General features: G+C 45.0%; 1 protein-coding gene and 1 long non-coding RNA gene across 2 annotated transcripts; one reads left to right on the top strand and one right to left on the bottom strand.

Moving 5' to 3' along the window:
* Nucleotides 1-471: 471 nt before the first annotated feature.
* Nucleotides 472-12,629, bottom strand: LOC310908292. The gene is made up of 4 exons (XR_014589828.1): nt 12,414-12,629; nt 9,233-9,351; nt 4,936-5,028; nt 472-3,376 (listed from the first exon to the last, which is right to left on the bottom strand). It is a non-coding gene; the product is annotated as an uncharacterized lncRNA (long non-coding RNA).
* A 2,073-nt stretch (nt 12,630-14,702) lies between these two features.
* On the top strand, nt 14,703-17,400 carry SOCS2 (suppressor of cytokine signaling 2; the record flags this gene model as incomplete). The annotated part of the gene is made up of 2 exons (XM_083860669.1): nt 14,703-14,847; nt 15,710-17,400. The coding sequence occupies 2 exons, from the start codon at nt 14,703-14,705 to the stop codon at nt 16,156-16,158; spliced, it is 594 nt and encodes a 197-aa protein (XP_083716795.1). The 3' UTR covers nt 16,159-17,400.
* Between the last annotated feature and the right edge of the window lie 1,093 nt (nt 17,401-18,493).

The raw sequence follows: 18,493 nt of genomic DNA, 5'->3' as shown, positions 1-18,493 counted from the left end.
GCACTGCATTTCAGTTACTCCAGTCTTTATGAATTTTAGAAGCTTCTCTGCTGTAATTTCTCACATGCTCATTCCATCCTCAAAGCCAATACAAAGTTATAAAATGGAGAGATCAAATAGATGTGGACTGCGTTCTTCATCTGTATGTTTTATTTTAATGCTACAATATAACAAAACTGACCTAGAGCAAACCCACTGCTCACCAGTATAAAGGAACAAATTGTGTACCTCCAATACATAAAAGTTTGGGTTATCTCCAAGACTGAGATATTAATTAGACATCTAAACCTGAGTTAATCTTCACAGGCTCCCCTTATGGTCAGTTGGCACAGAAAAAGTACATGTACAAGGCAGTTGAACATTTTAATGTTTTATTGTCTAGAATACGTCACATAGTTGTTCTCTGGAGATGCATTTTCCTTTTCTGTGAAGGGAGGATGAAGATGAGATTCAGATATCTATATTTGGGCCTTTCTCTTTTTTTAATTTAGGAGCGCATCTTAAAATTCAGATAAAACCATTTTTGGTGTTTCTGCTAGCCTTCAAGTAGTCTGTATATAGGAGCTCTTGGTTTTCTATATAGAGTAATTCACACATTTAATTTATAAATGTACATTGTGTATGGGATTTTAATCTCACCTTCTTGTATTTAATCAACCCTCTAATGCTAAAAATAATAAGCTGTTTGGAGAAATAAGATAGTTACTTAATTATGTATCTTTCTGGCACCTCTTATAAAATGAGCCTGTGATTTCACCTGTTATCTTTAGGTACTTCTACAAAAACAAACATGATAAATTATAATTTACTGGGCAATTTGCACAGAATTATCTGCAACTTTAAATACAAGTGACACAGAATGTTAGTTCCACTGTGTGCAACTACAGCTGTTGGAACACTGCAGATCAGACAGTGGGAGATATGTGGAAACTGCATTAACTAAACAGCGTGTTTGGTCAGCAATTTTGTTTCTCGTGACTCATGGAGAAGTAGAAGTTTATGGCCTGGCATGTCACTTTATTAAGGGTCATGATGCAGATGAGAAGTGATAATCAATGTATCACAAAGTTTTTTGTTATGTAGAGACAACACAAGATGTTGGCACAGCCACTAGAACTAAAGAAGCTTTGCCAACTGGTCTTTATGAAACAGAATCACAGGAAAAAGTTGTGCTTCTATTCAGCTTTACTGTTTGTCAAGATGAAAAACAATATCAGGTCAAAGGCAGTTTGCCTTTTCAGATACAACCAGTTTTGACTGCTACCAAAGTTTAATTCCTCACCAAAAGGATCTCCCTATCAGCAAAATGTGAGATGATTAAAAAAAAAAATCTGCAAGAACTTTTTTTATCATCTCTTCTGCTAAAACTAACAAAACGTAGACCATGAAAGTTACAGAGAAAAATTAAATAAACAGTGAAAAGTTATTGCACTAAGCCATTACCATGTTGAATAAAAATTAACCTAAGTAAGAGATTAAACTATTGAAGCATGACCTTCCTGTACAGACATGTATTTCCTACTCACTAATGGTAACAAAACAGGGCTTAATAGTTTTATGCAAAGATTAATGTTTCTTAAACACTCCGAGTCATTAGCACCAAGTTTTTTAAACACTGCTGAAGTTACTTGTCTTGAACACTGTTAGTTTCTCACCTTTCATTCAAATGTGTTTGATTTGTTTAAACAAATAATATGCTAAGTACTGTTTTTCTGAAGTCAGCATCTGTAGGAGTTACACTGCATCAGAGCTGTGCTGCAGGAGTGGTCTTCACCTTTGCTTTAGTTAAGACAAACTGATAATTTCTATTGAATAATAAACAAATGCTAGGAAAAAGATTTCCTTGACCCTTAATTAGTTAACATTTGGTTGGTATAAGTAACATAAGGCTTCATATCCTTTTAAAATTTTATTTTGTAATTTTTAATACTGACTGGTTTCAGTATGGGTTCATTTGTTATTTTCCAAGAATAGGTGTTTACAGAATTCCCTTTCCCCCATGCCATTTTTCCTACAGTTAAAATCCTGGCGTTAGTGATGGAATAACAGAGTGGTGGCAAGTTCCACAAAATTTAGAACTAGATTAAGAAAAAAGGATTTCCTATCCAGAGTAGAAGTACGGAGCAAATAAAATTAATGGGAAATTCATCATAAGCAGACGTAAGAAAAATGACAGAAATTCCCTTTCTAGAGCATATATTTGTATTAAAATACTGAAAGAAGTGTGCTGTGTGTTGGCTGTGTGGGGTTACAATTCACTGACTTTATATGGCCGTGGTCATTAGAGAAAGATTTGAAGTGAGCCCAAAGAGGCAACTGGTAAGGCTGAAAGGTGACACAGTGGCCTGTGGAGAGACAAGCAGCAGTGGTTAGTACCTTCACAGTGCTTAGCCAGGTCTTGTCCAGTCCAGGGACAAAAGCTTGAATCATTAGAACTGGGTGAGTGTTTTGTTTCAGTATGACCAAGATTTTAACTCATGACTTCGTGCAAACTATGCAGGAAAAGCCTTGTATTTCTTCAACAGTGCTGCATTTATTCTGCAGTGAAAACACCTGTGTAACTCTGGCAGGGGAAAGCGGGACCCTGGGCTTTACCACACCCGAGGTGGTGCCGGCAGCAGGGAGAGGTTCAGGATCCCTCTGGGCACATCATTACTGTGGCAGTCTGGGAGCAAGCTCAGTCCCCTGCTGCTGCTCCCACACCTCCTCATCGCCTCCCCCCGTTCCACAAACCCTCCTGAAAGCCGTGGCTTCCCACTGCTGGGACAGCAGCAAGCACCACTCCTAAGGTCACATCTTGCTTGACTTCACAAGACCTGCTCTGCTCAACTCCCCCAGCTGGCTGTGCCCTCCAACCTTACTGCATCCCAGAACACACAACACACACGCTCCCCCTGATGCTAGGAAAGCACACTTCTAACAGGCTGCAGGACAGTTTCACATCCTTTCACAAACCTCAAGCTGAAAGATAACACAGAAAAATCAGAATTGCATGTTGAGTCTAGAGGGGTCCCAGAAAGAGTCCAAGGAGAACTGTGGGATGTGAACATGGGAGTCTGCTCTAGAGGGCACTAGCCCATCTAGTGTAAATATAAGCTATACATTCCTCTTACATTCCCAGTATAAGTCCTTGGCATCAGGACTTCTTTTTAATTTAGAAATACAAGCTTGCCCTCTGAAAACACGTAGTATGAACCCCCAGCATTTTTAGAGATGACCTGATCTTAGATTACCTTTGTCTGTTCAGAGTACCGAGTCTGAATGAGTCTGGCACAGGCTCATACATACAGCAACTCACACACATAATTAGTCTTTTCTAAACAATTTCAGCCACCAGTCCAGAGCCTCCAGTTCAGAGATGCCCCACTTGAGATTCCTGTAAAAATAAAAGTATTTTTCTTCTGAATAAACAGATATGCAGAGAAGAAAGTGCACTTCTGTAACACCATACAAAATCTGGATTTAGGAGCAAGCATCTCTTACACATCAGTGTTGGAGTAAATGAACCGTACACATTTTACAGTCAACGTTGGAGTTAATGAACCATACCAAAGGTCACTAAATGTCTTTGTTCTGTAATTTTCAGTCTTCAGAGGATCAAAGAAATCTGAAGAAATGGTTCACGTTGACACACTTGGCAAAATAATGAGGTGAAAGTCTTCCAAAATTTTCTGGAGGAAAAAACCCCACAGTAATGGAACATAATTCTTAAAATCTTCATTTAAGCATCAATAAATAAAAATGTGTACCCTCTCTAGGGGTCATGAAATGTCAACAAGAGAAAATAGTAGTATAAAAAACAAAGAGCTGTTTTTCAGTTATTCTCAGGGCATAAGGGGTTTGTTTATTCAAAGATCTGTGACACTGGCAAATAAGCTGTTCCCTTGAAAATACCTTGCCAGGTGTTGTTTGGGGGTTTGGTTTTTTTTTTTTCCTGTTTGGCTGTACTGGTATGACAAATTAATTTTGCTAGAAATACACTACCAGTTCAGCACAGATTTTTTTTTTTTAACCATTAATCTCCTTACCTGGCATATTTTGCCTCCTTAGAGCAGTTAGAGCAGCCTAAGGAACTGATCTTAAAACGCCCGAGGATATTAAAAGATAATTTCAGCTGCTTGCTGAAGTGTAACTCAGAAGCATAACTGATCAGTCATTTGAGGACTTTCATTGCTGTTGCTGCACCTTTTTGATCAGCCAGACCAAAGAGATTTCATTAACATTTCACTAGTACCTCTGACTAAGGAGAAATTTTGAATAGATTGTGAAAGCCTCTAGAAATAAGCTATTTTTAAGTGCTAAGCATATAAATGAAAATTGAGTAGAAACAGCTGTTATTTACATTCTGTGGACACATGATTTCACTCCCTAATGGACAGGGGAAGAAAAAAAGCCACTGAAAGATTGAAATGCCCTTAAAGAAATTGGGGAAATGGGGATCTAATAAAAATACATGCATTGAACCACATTGTTGGGTGGTATAAACTGGTAAAGCTTTCCAGGTTTGCCACCATAACATTATACGGCCCACCTGCCAGGAGGACTTGAAGAGGTCTATGCATTTCTTGGAAAAAGCTGGGGGAGTTGTTGAAGGAATGAATATGCTGAAACAAAGGCACATGAACAAATTAATGTTTCGGCTTTTTATGCAATGGCTAACTGATAACCTGGCATTTTCAAAAATAGTCTCCCAGAACAAAGCCCCCATTCACAAGAAGATTTTGTTATGGACTTATGTTAGTTTGAGATTATGTTCTGCAAAAATTATAAAAGCTCCTGAAAAATGTAAGCAGCATATTCTAGATCTACTTTCTCTATCTGAAAGTAGAGGACTGTGCTGGAGGGAAAAGAAAGCACAGTGTGAGAGTTGCACCCTTCATGAACTCAAGCCTTTTACCAGGCTGGAAGATGCCCTCTAGCATGTCCTCCGTTTACCTGGAGCAGGTCCCTGCTGTCACATGTTCCACTGGAAGGCTCACACTCCCTCCTGCCGCACCTGCTTCTATTTGTAACATTAGCAACAAACACCTGGAGTAGAAAGACATAATACTCTCCTCAGGAAAGGTAAGGCGTGTTTAAAAATGTGCACAAAATGTGGCTGCTAATTTGGACCAAACCCGCTCAGTCAAATCAGCGACAGGAACACGGGCCAGGGAATTAAAGGTGGGATTGTTTTGTTGGCTTTTCCTTATAGAAGGAAAAGGAGTGGACACACCCAACACAGCTAAAGCTCAAGCACCACAGAGCCACTTGATTCTTAAGAGCCTGACGAGTGATCTCCTCCAAGATTAGTTCTGTTTGACTTAGGATTGCTTTGTGCCTGGCAGCACACAAAACCTGTCATAACACAGGCAAAGGTGGGACAGAAATTCCATTCTTCTTCCATTTTAGGTACAGTCTTACCTGCTGTTCTGTCTTACACAAAACATATGTCTGACAACTAAATGCATCCTTTCCTTCCTCAGCGGAACAAAGCCTGATCGACAGGAGCAGGTTTTGCACCTTCCTTCTGTCTAGCATCATGTGGCATGAAATGCTGGGGAAAAATTCTGCTGTGCCTCAGGCATCTTTCCAGATCACATTTATTCACAGAGGAATAATTTATCAGAGAAATGAGCTCCAAAGAGACTACTAAAATTAGTGTTAGATTTTGAAATATAGGGCAATGGCATTGAAAGTCAGAAAATATGTCTAGCCCAAACTCACACTTTATAAAACACTTTGCATATTTTGTAATAATTATGGATATTTTTTCCCCTCCTTCGTTCATATATAAAGACAGAGATAATAACAAACTTAAGCAAATCTGAATTTGGTTACACAGAGCCATCTGTTAATTCTGGTATATGGCAGTAGAGGGCATCTAAGGACTTCAAGTCACATATGGTAAGGGATTAAAATCAGATGGCTAAAGGAGTTATTACTCTCCCCCAAGCTGTTCACCCCACCTCAGGACAGAATTGCCACCTCATGACCAAACAGCCTATGAGGCTCCTCCTGACTGATGGCAGTTTTGAGCCCCACTGAAACTGGGGTTGTTCTTAAAACACCAGTCTGAAAGCTGAAGTTGTTAAGGAGATGCACGAGTTAATTTCTCTTCCCTGCTGCAGGCAGAGCCCTGTCAGAGCCACGGGATGGTTTTGGGCACAGTACAGGGGGAGATACTGCTTCAAGCAGCCTGTCCAATTTTATCTACTACTGTTTGAGCTTTAATTTCCACATACCTGGAAAAACTGCTTACAGGAGAAGCAAGTGATTCTGGGAATGGACAGGCTATGCCAAGAAAAGGCGAGCTTTGGACCAATGCTCTTTCCTTAACCAGGAAGAGTAGCTCTATGTCTGTTTAATCTCCTGAGCCTAAAAACTGCCAGCCTGTCTGGACACTATTTCAGTTTATGTCCTCCCAATATGCCAGTCAGATTCAGGACGATGCATTCAGCCATCCTGACAAAGAGCAAGCACTAATCCTGACAAACAGAGAGAAGGTAGTTGGCAGCTAACTCTGTTTTCTTGTCACCTGTCCAGGTTTGTATGACATTCCACATCCAGCCTCTCTTTACACTGAAGCAGGGAAAGCAGCCATGCCTATCTTGAGCCAAAAGAAGCCAACACGTCAGAGGCAGGTTAAGTTCATTACCTGACACTAACTGCACTAATGCACTAATCTGAAAAATGCAATTGAGCCCAGCAGCATATTCACATACAACAGGCAACATATTTTCAATTAACTGTAAGAAGTTTAAAGTTATATAAATACATTAGTAAATGTTGATTATCCTGTTATTCAAACTCTTTAAGTACAGCAACACGTCAGGCCTTATGCTGAAGTCTATTGTAGCCTTAGCCTGAAATTTAAAAGTGGCTCATGCTCAGAAAAAGGTTTTACAACTCTTTTAATGATTCACAGTACTCCTAAAATGATATTCATCTGTCTGCTCTCCATGGCAGCACTTTCAATCATAAACACTTAATTGTAGGAATTCATCCTCAAGGCCAAATAGCTCTGGGTGAATTAAACTATCCTTAATGTAAGAACTAGAACAGTGATTTAAATTTAATCTTTTTCTGATGGGAGGCCATTTATTCAGAGACACATAACCCAGTTTCTACTTCACTTTACTTTTCACTCAAAAATCTCCCCTTTAGAGATAGCCACTGCATCACCTGTTTTAGTTTTCCTTCTTAGTTTCAAAACTGACTCTCTGCCAACAAAGAAACTTTATTACTTATGGATTGGCAAAATATAGGAGAGCTGCCTTCATGCTGTCTGTCAGGAAAACTTTTTTCACAGACATTACTTGCTGTCTTTCACTTTGAGCCGTAGGACTCACAACTGGCAGAAAAACATCTCAAGCCTCCTCAAGCATAAAAGGCTTGTTTTTTCTGGCAGCATCTAGGAGGAGAGTGCAAGATTTCACTGTGCTTTCAGCTGTGCTATCTCTAGGATTTAAAAAAAAAAAACAAAACAAAACAAAACAAAAAAAACCCCACCCAAGTGTGTATGTTTCTCTGAAAAATCCAAAACTTCAAGGAGCATGGTTCTGAACACGTGTGTGTATAGGCATAGTGGATATATACACCTATATGCTCTTTCTCAGCCAATAAACCAAAGTAAATAAATATTACAGTCATAGCATTTTATGCTATAATCTGAATATTAAAATCCATACCAAATATTCTGCTAGTAGTTGTTTGAAAAGACTGTATCAAAAATGGTCCTTTCCAGCTGTCCTTCTTTCTACCATGTTCATGAGAAGGAAGCATGAATGGGAAGAAAATGCTATCAAACCGTGTATATTTACAACTCATTCTCCAGTAACTTGCAGCAATATTTAGCTAGTTTTAGTCAGAGTGAAACTCGGTAATTCACAAAATAACATAGTGACAGACCAGAATTCTGCTGTTTATAAAGAAGCCTAACATAGCATAAAGTAAAAACTGCTGTGTAAATTATCTTTTTTTTTGTATACTTTTTAACTTACTTTATATTTTTTTTATACTTACTGCATCACCATGTTCTACTTTTCCTTTACATGCCCATCCAAAGTATTTTTATGTTATTTTGGTTTTACCTTAAACTGTAAATAGTAAATTGGAGAAACTAAGCAAGCACTACATTTATTTTCATTGAAGATCCCAAGTGTCTAGGTAACCTCTTACTCAATGCAGTTTAGGCCTTTACTTTTAGATAGTAGATAGCACAGGATGAGATGAGAGATGGACTTTAATGCCACCTTTTTATAGTCAGTTCCCTGCTTGTCAGTGATTATCTGTCCACTGAATCAAAGGGAATGATCCTTCTTTCTATCAACTGTCTCCGAAAGAAAAGAATCTGGATGTTATTTCAAAGTATTTACTGTCTTGGTGCCATCTTTTGAGGTTTGCTTTTAAAATACAAGTGCTGGTTTCCTTTTAGAGCACCCCTGATTCATAGAAATTATTCCCTGAATTCTTTTGTTATTCTCCTTTATCAAATGTATATTATCAAGAAAGGCAAGGCATTCACATGTGAATAGATAATAATGGCAGGAAATAAGGTGGCAGCCGGTAAAGAGTAAAACTGTTTGGTATAAATCTTAATCTATTTCATCAAAACATTCTGTTCCTCAGGCAGCTGGAAAGAGCAGGGTGATCCCATACACTAAAATATTTGTTTTCTCTATGTTTTATTTATTATGTTTTAGGAACTCTTTGTGAAATAAGCAAACCTTTCTCCTCACTGCTAAGAGAGAAATCCTCTAAGAATTCATACTGCAGACCTTGTTTGTGCTGTGGAGTTACAATTAACTCATTCCAACTTGCTGGAGCTAAAGGCTCAATATTCATATTTCTCTGCTCAAGAACCAGACTGTAATCCCAGAGCAGGGAGAAAGCCTGGCAGCTGTACACTGTTATTTAGACTAGTTCAGGTAAACAGCTGTCAAAATATGATCAATAAGTAGATGTACGTGATAAGTAATAGCTGTTCTTTTAACTGAAGGGGATTTTAACTGACCAAATGGTATACCATGGATAATGGATATTCTGTGCTGCATCTTTGGGGAGTTAAGGATGAAGACAGCAAGGAAAGGCCCCTTGTATTCTTCCACATAGCTAGGTAAATCTATCTTAATAATTCAGTAAATCTTTTCAGTCAATCAGAGCAAATTTAGCAAAATCAGCTGAGTCAAAAACACATTACCCCCCCTCTGCTCACATCATATTACATAAATAAATCAGCATACTAGCTCACCAGTAAACTTGGCATACTTTCCAGGAACAAAGTGAAAATAATTTCTAGCAACAGACGCTTCGCAGGACTGCAAAAACATGGTTGCATGATCCTTCCTCGGTCCTGAAAGGGATTTTTGCCTGAAGGAAAAATAAAAAATAAATTCACTCATCAATCCCCATTTTGAGCATATGCATTTGAACTCATCAGAAACAATATATTCTGCTTGTGATTTTCAAGAACTCTTAATGTCCATATTTTCACTACTAATATAAAACATGATCAAAAGTATCTATTATATGATGATATACAGTCAGAAGCAACATTCATGAATAGCAAAAGATATCAGGAAAAAAAATAGGGATTGCTTAAGTTTGTGCCTTTCATCTCTAGTGGGATGATATGCCTCTAGAACTGTCTCAGAAGCATTCGTATTTGTATATGTACAGCAATAATTATTCTAGAATTGCTACCCCAAAACACAGAGATTAAAAATAAATAAAGCATGTGGTTTCAAATGTACATAAAAATTTTAAAGCCCCACTTTATAGTTTTTGTATTAGTGACTGTTTAGAAGAATTACTGTTTGTTACATGGCAGATTAAAAAAACTATTTTGTTTATATGATGGAAAACTAAGTTTTCTGAGTCTGCTCCTTCTTTTCCCTTTTACCATTTCACATCTTTCTCCCACTCAATTCTGATTTTTATAAAGTAAAACTCCTCAGGCAGATCAAACCTCTATTAAATATCCCAGTGCCAAAGAAGCTTAAAAGTAGCTTTAAGTAGTTTCATGCACTACATACGGCCCATAGTCCCAAAAGTAATTTAATTTAGTCACCTTTTCTTACCCTTACAACTATTCTTTTCTCTCTTGTGACTCTTAGGGAAGACTTGTGCAGACAGAGGAGAAAAAGAGCAACTAACATTGTTGAAAGGAACAGTGAAATATAAACATACTCCACGGAGCCTATAGCACTTTCAGATGTCTCAAGCCAGAGAATAAAGGTAACTGTGAAGCAGAGCACTCTTATGAGGTGCCACTATTGTCATTTAAAGATCGATTTGCAGTTTTTAAAGTTTGAATTTCATTACTCTTGTAAGTTTATCAGATATTTAGTGCTATTTTTAAGAGACTAAGTTCTCATGAAAAAAAAAATCAACAGACCTCTGTTTAGGAAAGATCCTGCTGATATACTGCCTATTTAATTTTTATGCTACCTTTTTCATAACAATATCTGAAGTTTTAAGTAACAAACATTTATTACATTCTTCTGCTCTTGTTTCTCATTCACCACATAAATCGTGGTCTTCCCCCCTCTGCCTTTATGGCAGCCAGCTGTGGTTTTAGAAACAAATTATTATGACTTCAAGTGACGAATAAACAGCAGAAGCAAAGGAAGTCTTGAGATACTAGCCACATAAAAATCCCATTAATAAAGTAACATAGGAAAAGAGAACTACAGCAAAGCTGTAAAAAAAGCAGCTTTGCATCTAGACAAGATGTATTCATTTTCTCCAAGATGCATTAATGAACTTCAAAGAAATAGCCTTAATTTTAATATTGTGATATCAGAAGAACATATCTTTTGAGCAAAAGCTCTGTGCCTACATATACAGAATTATTTTAGTAATAAAAATAGATCTGTATTAATTTATTATTGTTCTTCTGAACACAGTGAAGTCAGTGTCATTTTGAAAAAGTAATGGAGGTTTTTTGCAAGATCTCACATCATAGGTAGCTGAACTGTCAACTAAATTTCAAGGGGCACAAACCTATTCTCTCCCCTCTTCACATCAATCCAACGAAAAAACTTAGTGGGGATTCCACCACTGTCACTGGAGGCTGGATGTGGGGCTGTCTGAACTTCACAGACAAAAAGAGGAACGAGAATGACCTTCAAGATCTAAATTGTTTTAAACCATTTCTGAGAATGCTTAAGAAAGCCCGTTTGTTCCTCAGACCTCATTTTAAATCTGTGCTGCTGCCAGTGATTAAAACCACCTTTTTTTCATAAACTGAATAAATTAAATTCAAAAGCACCCAGGCATTACAAACAGATGAAATCATACTGACCAATATTTCACTTAACAAAGTAGATTTTTTTTCTCAGATGAATTTACCTAATTACTAAATACAGAACTTATTTTTTAAGATAACTATTAATTATCTTATCCCCTGATGCTTAAAAATTATAAGCAGTGACTGTTACAAAAACCTTCAGGATTTGTAATCCTTCCTCAGCCCTTATTTTTCCTTTTTTTTTTCTTTTTTTTTTTTTTTTTTTTTTTAAGAAACGTTGCATTTCAGATGTTTGTGGGGAGTGAGACCCAAGGCAGTGTCTCAGTTGGGAGCTTTGTGCAGGGGCTGCTCCGCTCCCCCAGCCAGACAGTCCAGCCTAATACATATTCATTTACTGCTTTGATAACAAAGGCTCCCTCCCCCCTCCCGCCCCGATTTTTAAAGATATTATCGTCTATTATTTTATAGGCTTGGGTTTCTTTCTTGCAATCTTTAAAAAGACACCCCTTAATCCTTCTCTCGTCAGTTCTTCCTCCCAGATAACCCCGTGCAATTTTCAGGGAGCCCTGACCCGCAGCCAAGTGCTGGGGTGAGACTATTACAGCTACTTTTGCTTTGTTTCCCCTCTTTTCTTTCCTTTTTTTTTTTCTTTTTTTTTTTTTTTTCTTTTTTTTTCTCCCCTCTGTGTGTGTCTCTTTCTAAAGTCTCTCGGGGCCGCCGGGGCAGCGGGGAAAAGTGGCTGCTCACCGAGCAGCGCCCACGGCGCAATCAACCATCTTTACGCTGAAAAACAGCTTCGTGGTTATTTAAAAAAATAATAATAATAATTTTTAAAGCGGGGGGGAGGGGGAGGAAGTCGGCGCGCGCATCGGCGGCCCTGGCAGTGTGCAGCACCGAGGTATTCAGCGCCGGAGGGCAGGGGGGGTGGGGACCAGGGTGGGGTGTCCCGGGAGCTGCGGCCGCCGCCAGGCTCTGGCAGGGAGGGCGCTGCTGGCCCCGGCCCCGCCGCGCTCCCGGCCCGCGGGCGGGCCCCGCCGGGCTCAGGTGCCGGCGCCGGGCGGGCCGGGCTCCCCTCCTGCCCCCGGCCCCGGGACGGGCGGCTCCGCTCCCGCTCCCGCCCGCTCCCCTCGGGGGTCCCGCCGTGCCCCGCTCGGCCCCCCCCGCGGCCCCGGGCACTGACCTGCGCGTCCCCCTCGGGCGGAGGAGGAGGAGGAGGAGGAGGCGGCGGGGGGCAGGCTCGGCCAGCGCTGCCCCGGCGTGACAGGGGCGGCGGCTCGGTGCGGCGGCCCCGGCTGGCCGCGACCGCGGCGGAGGCGCCGGAGCGGGTCCTGTCACATGATGCGGTTCCTGGAAAGTTCCTGGAAAGCAGCCTTTGTATGTAACCATCCCGGGAGGGGGGAGCGGCGGGGGCAGGATGCCCTCGCCTCGCAATCAAAGGCGAGCAGACCGCCCGCGCCGGGGAGAGCGGGGGGAGCGGAGGGTGTTGTTTCCCCGGGAGCACCATCTTCCTCCGGCAGCCTCTGTCCGCCCCAGCGCAGCCTCGACGCTTCTCCCCGGCGGCGGCTGCCGCGTCCCCCCGGCCCCCCGACGCCGCCGGGAGCCGGGACGACCTGACCGCCCCACCTCCAGGCGGCGGCCCCGGCCCCGTCCCGCCGAGCCCGGGTGAGTCTCCCCTTGTCGCTGCCCCCTCCGCCCGGTGCCCGCCGCGCTCCCAGCCGAGAGGAGGCGGCCTTCCCACCCCGCTCCCGGTGCGGCGCTGCCGGCCGCCGGGATGGGGGCTCCGCAGGGATGGGGCTCCGCAGGGATGGGGGCTCCACCGGGATGGGGGCTCCGCCGGGATGGGGGCTCCGCAGGGATGGGGGCTCCGCCGGGATGGGGGCTCCGCCGGGATGGGGGCTCCGCAGGGATGGGGGCTCCGCCGGGATGGGGCTCCGCAGGGATGGGGCTCCGCCGGGATGGGGGCTCCGCAGGGATGGGGGCTCCGCCGGGATGGGGGCTCCCCGCAGCCGGCGGCGGCTGCTCCGGCGCTGCTCGCCCGGCCCGGGGGACGCCCGGCTGTGGCCGCCACCGCCTCGCCTGCCCTCCGTCCCCACAGAACTCCCGCGGCGGCGGCGCTTCGCGGCTCCCAGAGCCTCTTTCACAAGGGGTCGCGCCCGGACACGGCGGGGAGGGAGGGAGGGAGGGAGGGAGGGAGGGAGAGCTGCTCCCACCTGCGCCCGCCGGCCCCGCGCCCGGAGCCTCCCCGGGGACAGGCACCTGCCCCGGCCCCGAGCCGCCGGGAAAGGAGGGGATGGCTTTGTCCAGGGGCTCCCGCCTGTGTGTCTGCGTATGTCGGGGTAGAAAGCCGTCGGGATACCCTCTCTGTTGGCACTACAGTTTAATTTGGAGAAGTTTCTGATCTCCGCGGCGGAACTTGTTAGGGGGGAACTCCCTGAGCACAGCCCTCACCTGGCGGAGAGTGCCCGGCTCGCAGGCACCGGGGGCGCTCCCGCTCCTCCCCGTGAGCCCCGTCCCTCCGCCTCGGCCGGGCCGGCCGGGCTCCCCCGCTGCTTCTGCCCGCCTTTGTGTCGCTGCTGATGCGGCGGTGCCCCCCGAGGAGAAGAGGCCCTTTTTGTCCCTTCTGTTCGCTTCAACCAAGAGGAAAGATTTTCTTTTTTTTTCACCCCTACTATCAGCACTTAATGGAGCGGGACAAAGCGTATTTCCTGCCCCGCGCTAATTACAGCGCGTCCTCCACCGTGCTCGCCCCTTCTGTTCCCTCCCGGCCCGCAGCCCGACCCGCCGCTGCCCGCGGGGAGCTCTCCCGGCCCCGGAGCGCGGCCCCCGCCGGGCTCCCGTTCCTCGACTGCCCCGCGCCTTGGCGGGATGACCTTACTGGAAGGCGCCCGTGCCCGCCGTCCGCTCGCCCGGCAGCGTGAACCCGGGCAGCCCCGGGCCGGGACCTCTGCCCCGCTCCGCTGGTCGCCTCCCCCTCCTCTCCCCGCACCTTTCCGGGCACGGCTCTCCCCCACTCTCCTCCCTCCCTAAAAGCCCGGGAGCCGCCAGCCGGGCCCGCCCGCCCCGGGCGAGGGAGCGGGGCATCGGCGGGTTGGCCTTTGCGATAGGGGGAGACCACCTTCTCACCTTCTGGGGCTGCCGAGCCCTCGGCGGAGAGGAGCCGGGGCCGGGCTGGGCGGCGGGGGGAGGAGATGTCCCTCCCCCGCTCCGCCGGGAGGTGATCTCTCGCCGCGGGTCCTTCCTCTGGATGCTGGGAAGTTCCGAAGCGGGATCGCCAGAACCGCGCTGCGGGTCGGGAGCGCCTCTGGCGGGTCTCGCCGCTAACCGCGCTCTCTCCTCTCCTCTCGGCTCGCAGGCGGCGCCCGGGCCGGGGGCCGGGACCATGCGCTGAGCCCCGCGGCGGCGAACCGGAGCCCGCTCCTGCCGGCAGCCCCCGACCCGCGGGCGAGCGGGGCCGCGCCCGCCGCCGCCCATGACCCTGCGCTCCGCCGAGTCCCTGGAGAGCGCGGAGAGCGCCCGGGAGCGCTGGGGGCAGCCCGGGACGGCGGCGCCCGCTGCCGAGGAGCGCCGTGAGGCGGAGCAGCTGGCCGCGGCCATGGAGGAGCTGCGGCGGGCAGGTAAGCCCGTGCGCCCGGGAAGGGGAGAGCGCCCGGGGCGGCGGCGCTGTCCGGGGGGAGGCGGAGCGGCGCGCCGGGATCTCCGCCGGGCCCAGAGGGGAGCGGGGCGGCGGGGCGACACCCGGCATCGGCACCCGGCGCTGCGAGGTCGCGTTCCCGCGGCGGCGACGAGTCCGACCTTCCGCGGAGCGCGGCGGCCGAAGCGAAAGCGCCTCGCCGGCAGCGCCGCGCCCCGGCGGCAGCCCGGGATCCCCGGCCGGGCCAGGGCCGGGGCGGCCGCATCCCCTCGGCCCCGTACCTGCGCTCCCCGCGCCGGCTGGGGCGGCTCGCCCGGCCCCGCAGGACCGGGGGCTGGTCGCGGGCGGAGGGAAGGGATTTTTGTCTTCATCGCAGCCGCGCCAGGACCGCGGCTACCTCGCCGAAGTCGCTTTCTTATGCCTTTGCTTTCGATCGCTAGGCAAAGCTCATTTCAGCAGCAGCCGGCTCGGAGTTACCCGAAGCGGGCGTTCTGCGGGCTGCCAGCCTGTGCCTGGCGGCGGGAGCGAGAGCGGCGGGACGCGTCCCTCTCCCTGCAGGGTGTCACTGCAGGGTGTCACTGCAGGGCCGCCCGCCGCGTCCGCCCCGCAGGAAAGTTTGTGCGTGTGGATGAATAGATAGGAAAATTAAAAGTGAGTTGGATGGCTCTGTCAGAACGAGACGCGTTGTAAAACAAGTGAATTTAAATAGCAAATAAAAACTTACTGTGCCTGCAGGACTTTAGCTTTCAAACAACTAAAGAAATGGGTGACTAGAAATATATCAGCCAGAGCAAGTTTTAAAATAAACAGGAATAAACAAATCCCTTTCTCTCATCTTTTAACAGGATGGTACTGGGGCAACATGACTGTTGCTGAAGCTAAAGAAAGGTTACAAGATGCCCCCGAAGGGACCTTTTTGGTTAGGGACAGTTCGCATTCAGAATATCTACTGACTATATCGGTAAAAACATCAGCGGGACCGACCAACCTACGTATAGAATATCAAGATGGCAAGTTCAGACTGGACTCTATCACTTGTGTCAGATCTAGACTTAAACAGTTCAACAGTGTTGTGCATTTGATTGAGTACTATGTTCTTATGTGCAAGGATAGAACTGAAACACCTTCAAATGGAACGGTTCATCTTTACTTGAACAAACCCCTCTACACATCTGCTCCATCTCTGCAACACCGCTGCAGAATAACTATAAACAAGAGCACAAATCAGATCTGGGAGCTGCCATTACCAACAAGACTAAAAGAGTACTTGAAAGAGTATCAATACCAGGTATAAATATATTTTCTAAATGCCTCTAACACAGAGTAACTTTTGAATGCAACTCTCAAAATCAGCCAAAGAACTGAGTAACCAGTTGTACAACTCAGCATGGAATTCACTATCAAAACAGTGGCAGTTCTGGGGGAAAGGTTTTTTATTTCAGATGATACAAAGGGAGACTTTTTGTAAAATAATCCCAGTTTGCATCCTTGGGAGTTCGACAAGGTGGCATGCTATTCTTGCAAGGAGAGAGAAGCCAGGAATCTGTCCAGACTGTGTTGCTTTGTCAATAAAATGCTGCACTATCAAATGCTTACTGAAGCAGTGGGACTAGGAGAGACTTCATAAGTGGTCAGAAATGTATGAGAGTTTACAAGTATCTCAGTTGTCTGATTCAAAGATTAATTTGGTGCTGGTGTTCATATAATCCTAAAAGCTTAACTAGATCACACTGTGATAATCTCGCTGAAGTTATGCAACTAATCAAATCCAGTCAGAAAAATGATCATGTATTCAGTTTTTATTGAACTACTCTCCTGTTTTTCTGCAAGCAAAGGAGTACTGTAAGTAATCAGTCTAAAATGTTGTTTTTCAAAGTTCTCTGAAAGCTGACCTTAAGAAGAAATGTCACATCTTTCACAGGAACCCAGTATATTGCTGATTATACCAGATTGGTATCCCAGAATCCTTAACATGTTAACATCTTCACAGTGGTGATGTATCCATGCTATCATTATAAACCTCTTTTGGTTGAGGCTCTAGAACTATATGCTTCAGACTTATTTCAGATAATTTCAATGTCAAAACATGGATATCAGCAGTTACATGTGTCTTCTACAGTGTAGAATGTTTTCTTCAGCCTGTTTCCCAAAATATGGGGAAATACGATGTGGATTTTTTTAAGGGGGTTGGTTTTCCTTTTTCTTCTTTATTTTCTTTTTCTTTCTTTCATTTTATTTTTTAACTTCCAATTCACCATTGTAGCTATCAGATGATTACTCAATAAAGTAAATCAAAGTGCACAACAATCTCCCAATCTTTGTATGTATGGATTTGCTACTGTTCAGGAAAGAGTGCTCTTACATAAATTTCCCAGCTAATACTCAGATAAATGCACGTGTATCAGTGAGGATGAATACCCCTGCTTCGCCTTTGTGGTGCTGCTCAAAAGTATAGCTGGATTACATTCAGATTAGTGGCTTAGAGGCTGCCTGCTGAATTCCTGTAGTTTGGTTTAACAAAGGACATTGCTTTTTCTGTTACAGTAGTCTTCCAAACAGGAAGAGGGAACTAAGACCCTCAGTACCCATTCTTCAGCCCAAATGTAAAGTATTTAATAGAAGAAATACACAGGATGAGAATAATAGGAGAGCAGTAAAGTGGGAAACAAGGACACAGACTCATCCTTAGTCAACAAATTAGTAGTTTTAATTCTTTCCCTAGCTTATTTGTTAATTAAAGAAAAGACCTGTGCTTGAACAAGGAGGGTTGTCAAGACTTGCTGTAATCTAGCTTTGCCCAGGCTGAAACAGAAACAACATAAAATAATCTTGTTTTCTTTGTGACTTAACTGCTCTGTTGTACTGTCAAGATGTTCTGTCCTTTCTCATAAACTCTGGGGCACTGACCACCTTATTTCTTGCATCTAAACTCCCGGTGTTATACACTCACTTTTGTCTGTAACATGCTGGCAGAAATGAGTAACACAGCCATGGAGAAAAAGAAGGCACCAAGAACCTGAGGCAGAGTGGATGGTTCCTTGGTATGACATATACTTGATATCTTCTTGTTCTTGCCATGGAAAAGGTGGATTTCTCCTCCTCCTCCATGGCTTAAATTTTCTGTCCCCATTTTCAACTCAAGATTTAGTATAGAAATGGGAGGAGTTTTCTTCTGAAAAGCAAACCAAAATATTTTGTGATGTAAAGTTTCCCCCATGTCTTGCCAAAATGTATTTGGAAGTTTTTCACATTATATGGTGCCCACCCTTTGGTTCCCATGCCCAAAGAGCTCTTGTATTCTAGTTATGTGTCATAATCACATGGTTCTTGTCATAAGTTTTGCTAAGATCTGCCACCCTCAGGCTGAAGAGCTTTTCTTGTGAGCAGAGCCTGTCAAAAATCTGTTCCTGGGAACACTTTTCATTCTGATGAATCTTTTCTTATAGTTCTTGTCTAGCTCTACCCTGTGGTGAGACAACGGCTATATGGAATAACTTCCATCACACTCACAAGCACTCGAATCTGCTGCTGTGTTCACAGTCTACTACTGTGCCCTTTCAGTCAGTATGATATGCTTGGGGTCTCAGTGGTAAACACATTATACTAAAGACCTTCAAAATAAATCCCTA

This window comes from Zosterops lateralis (genome assembly GCF_965231275.1).
Source record: "Zosterops lateralis genome assembly, chromosome: 4".
Classification (NCBI taxonomy): domain Eukaryota; kingdom Metazoa; phylum Chordata; class Aves; order Passeriformes; family Zosteropidae; genus Zosterops; species Zosterops lateralis.
The sequence above is the reverse complement of the archived record's forward strand: the minus strand, read 5'-3'. Positions and strand labels throughout refer to the sequence as shown.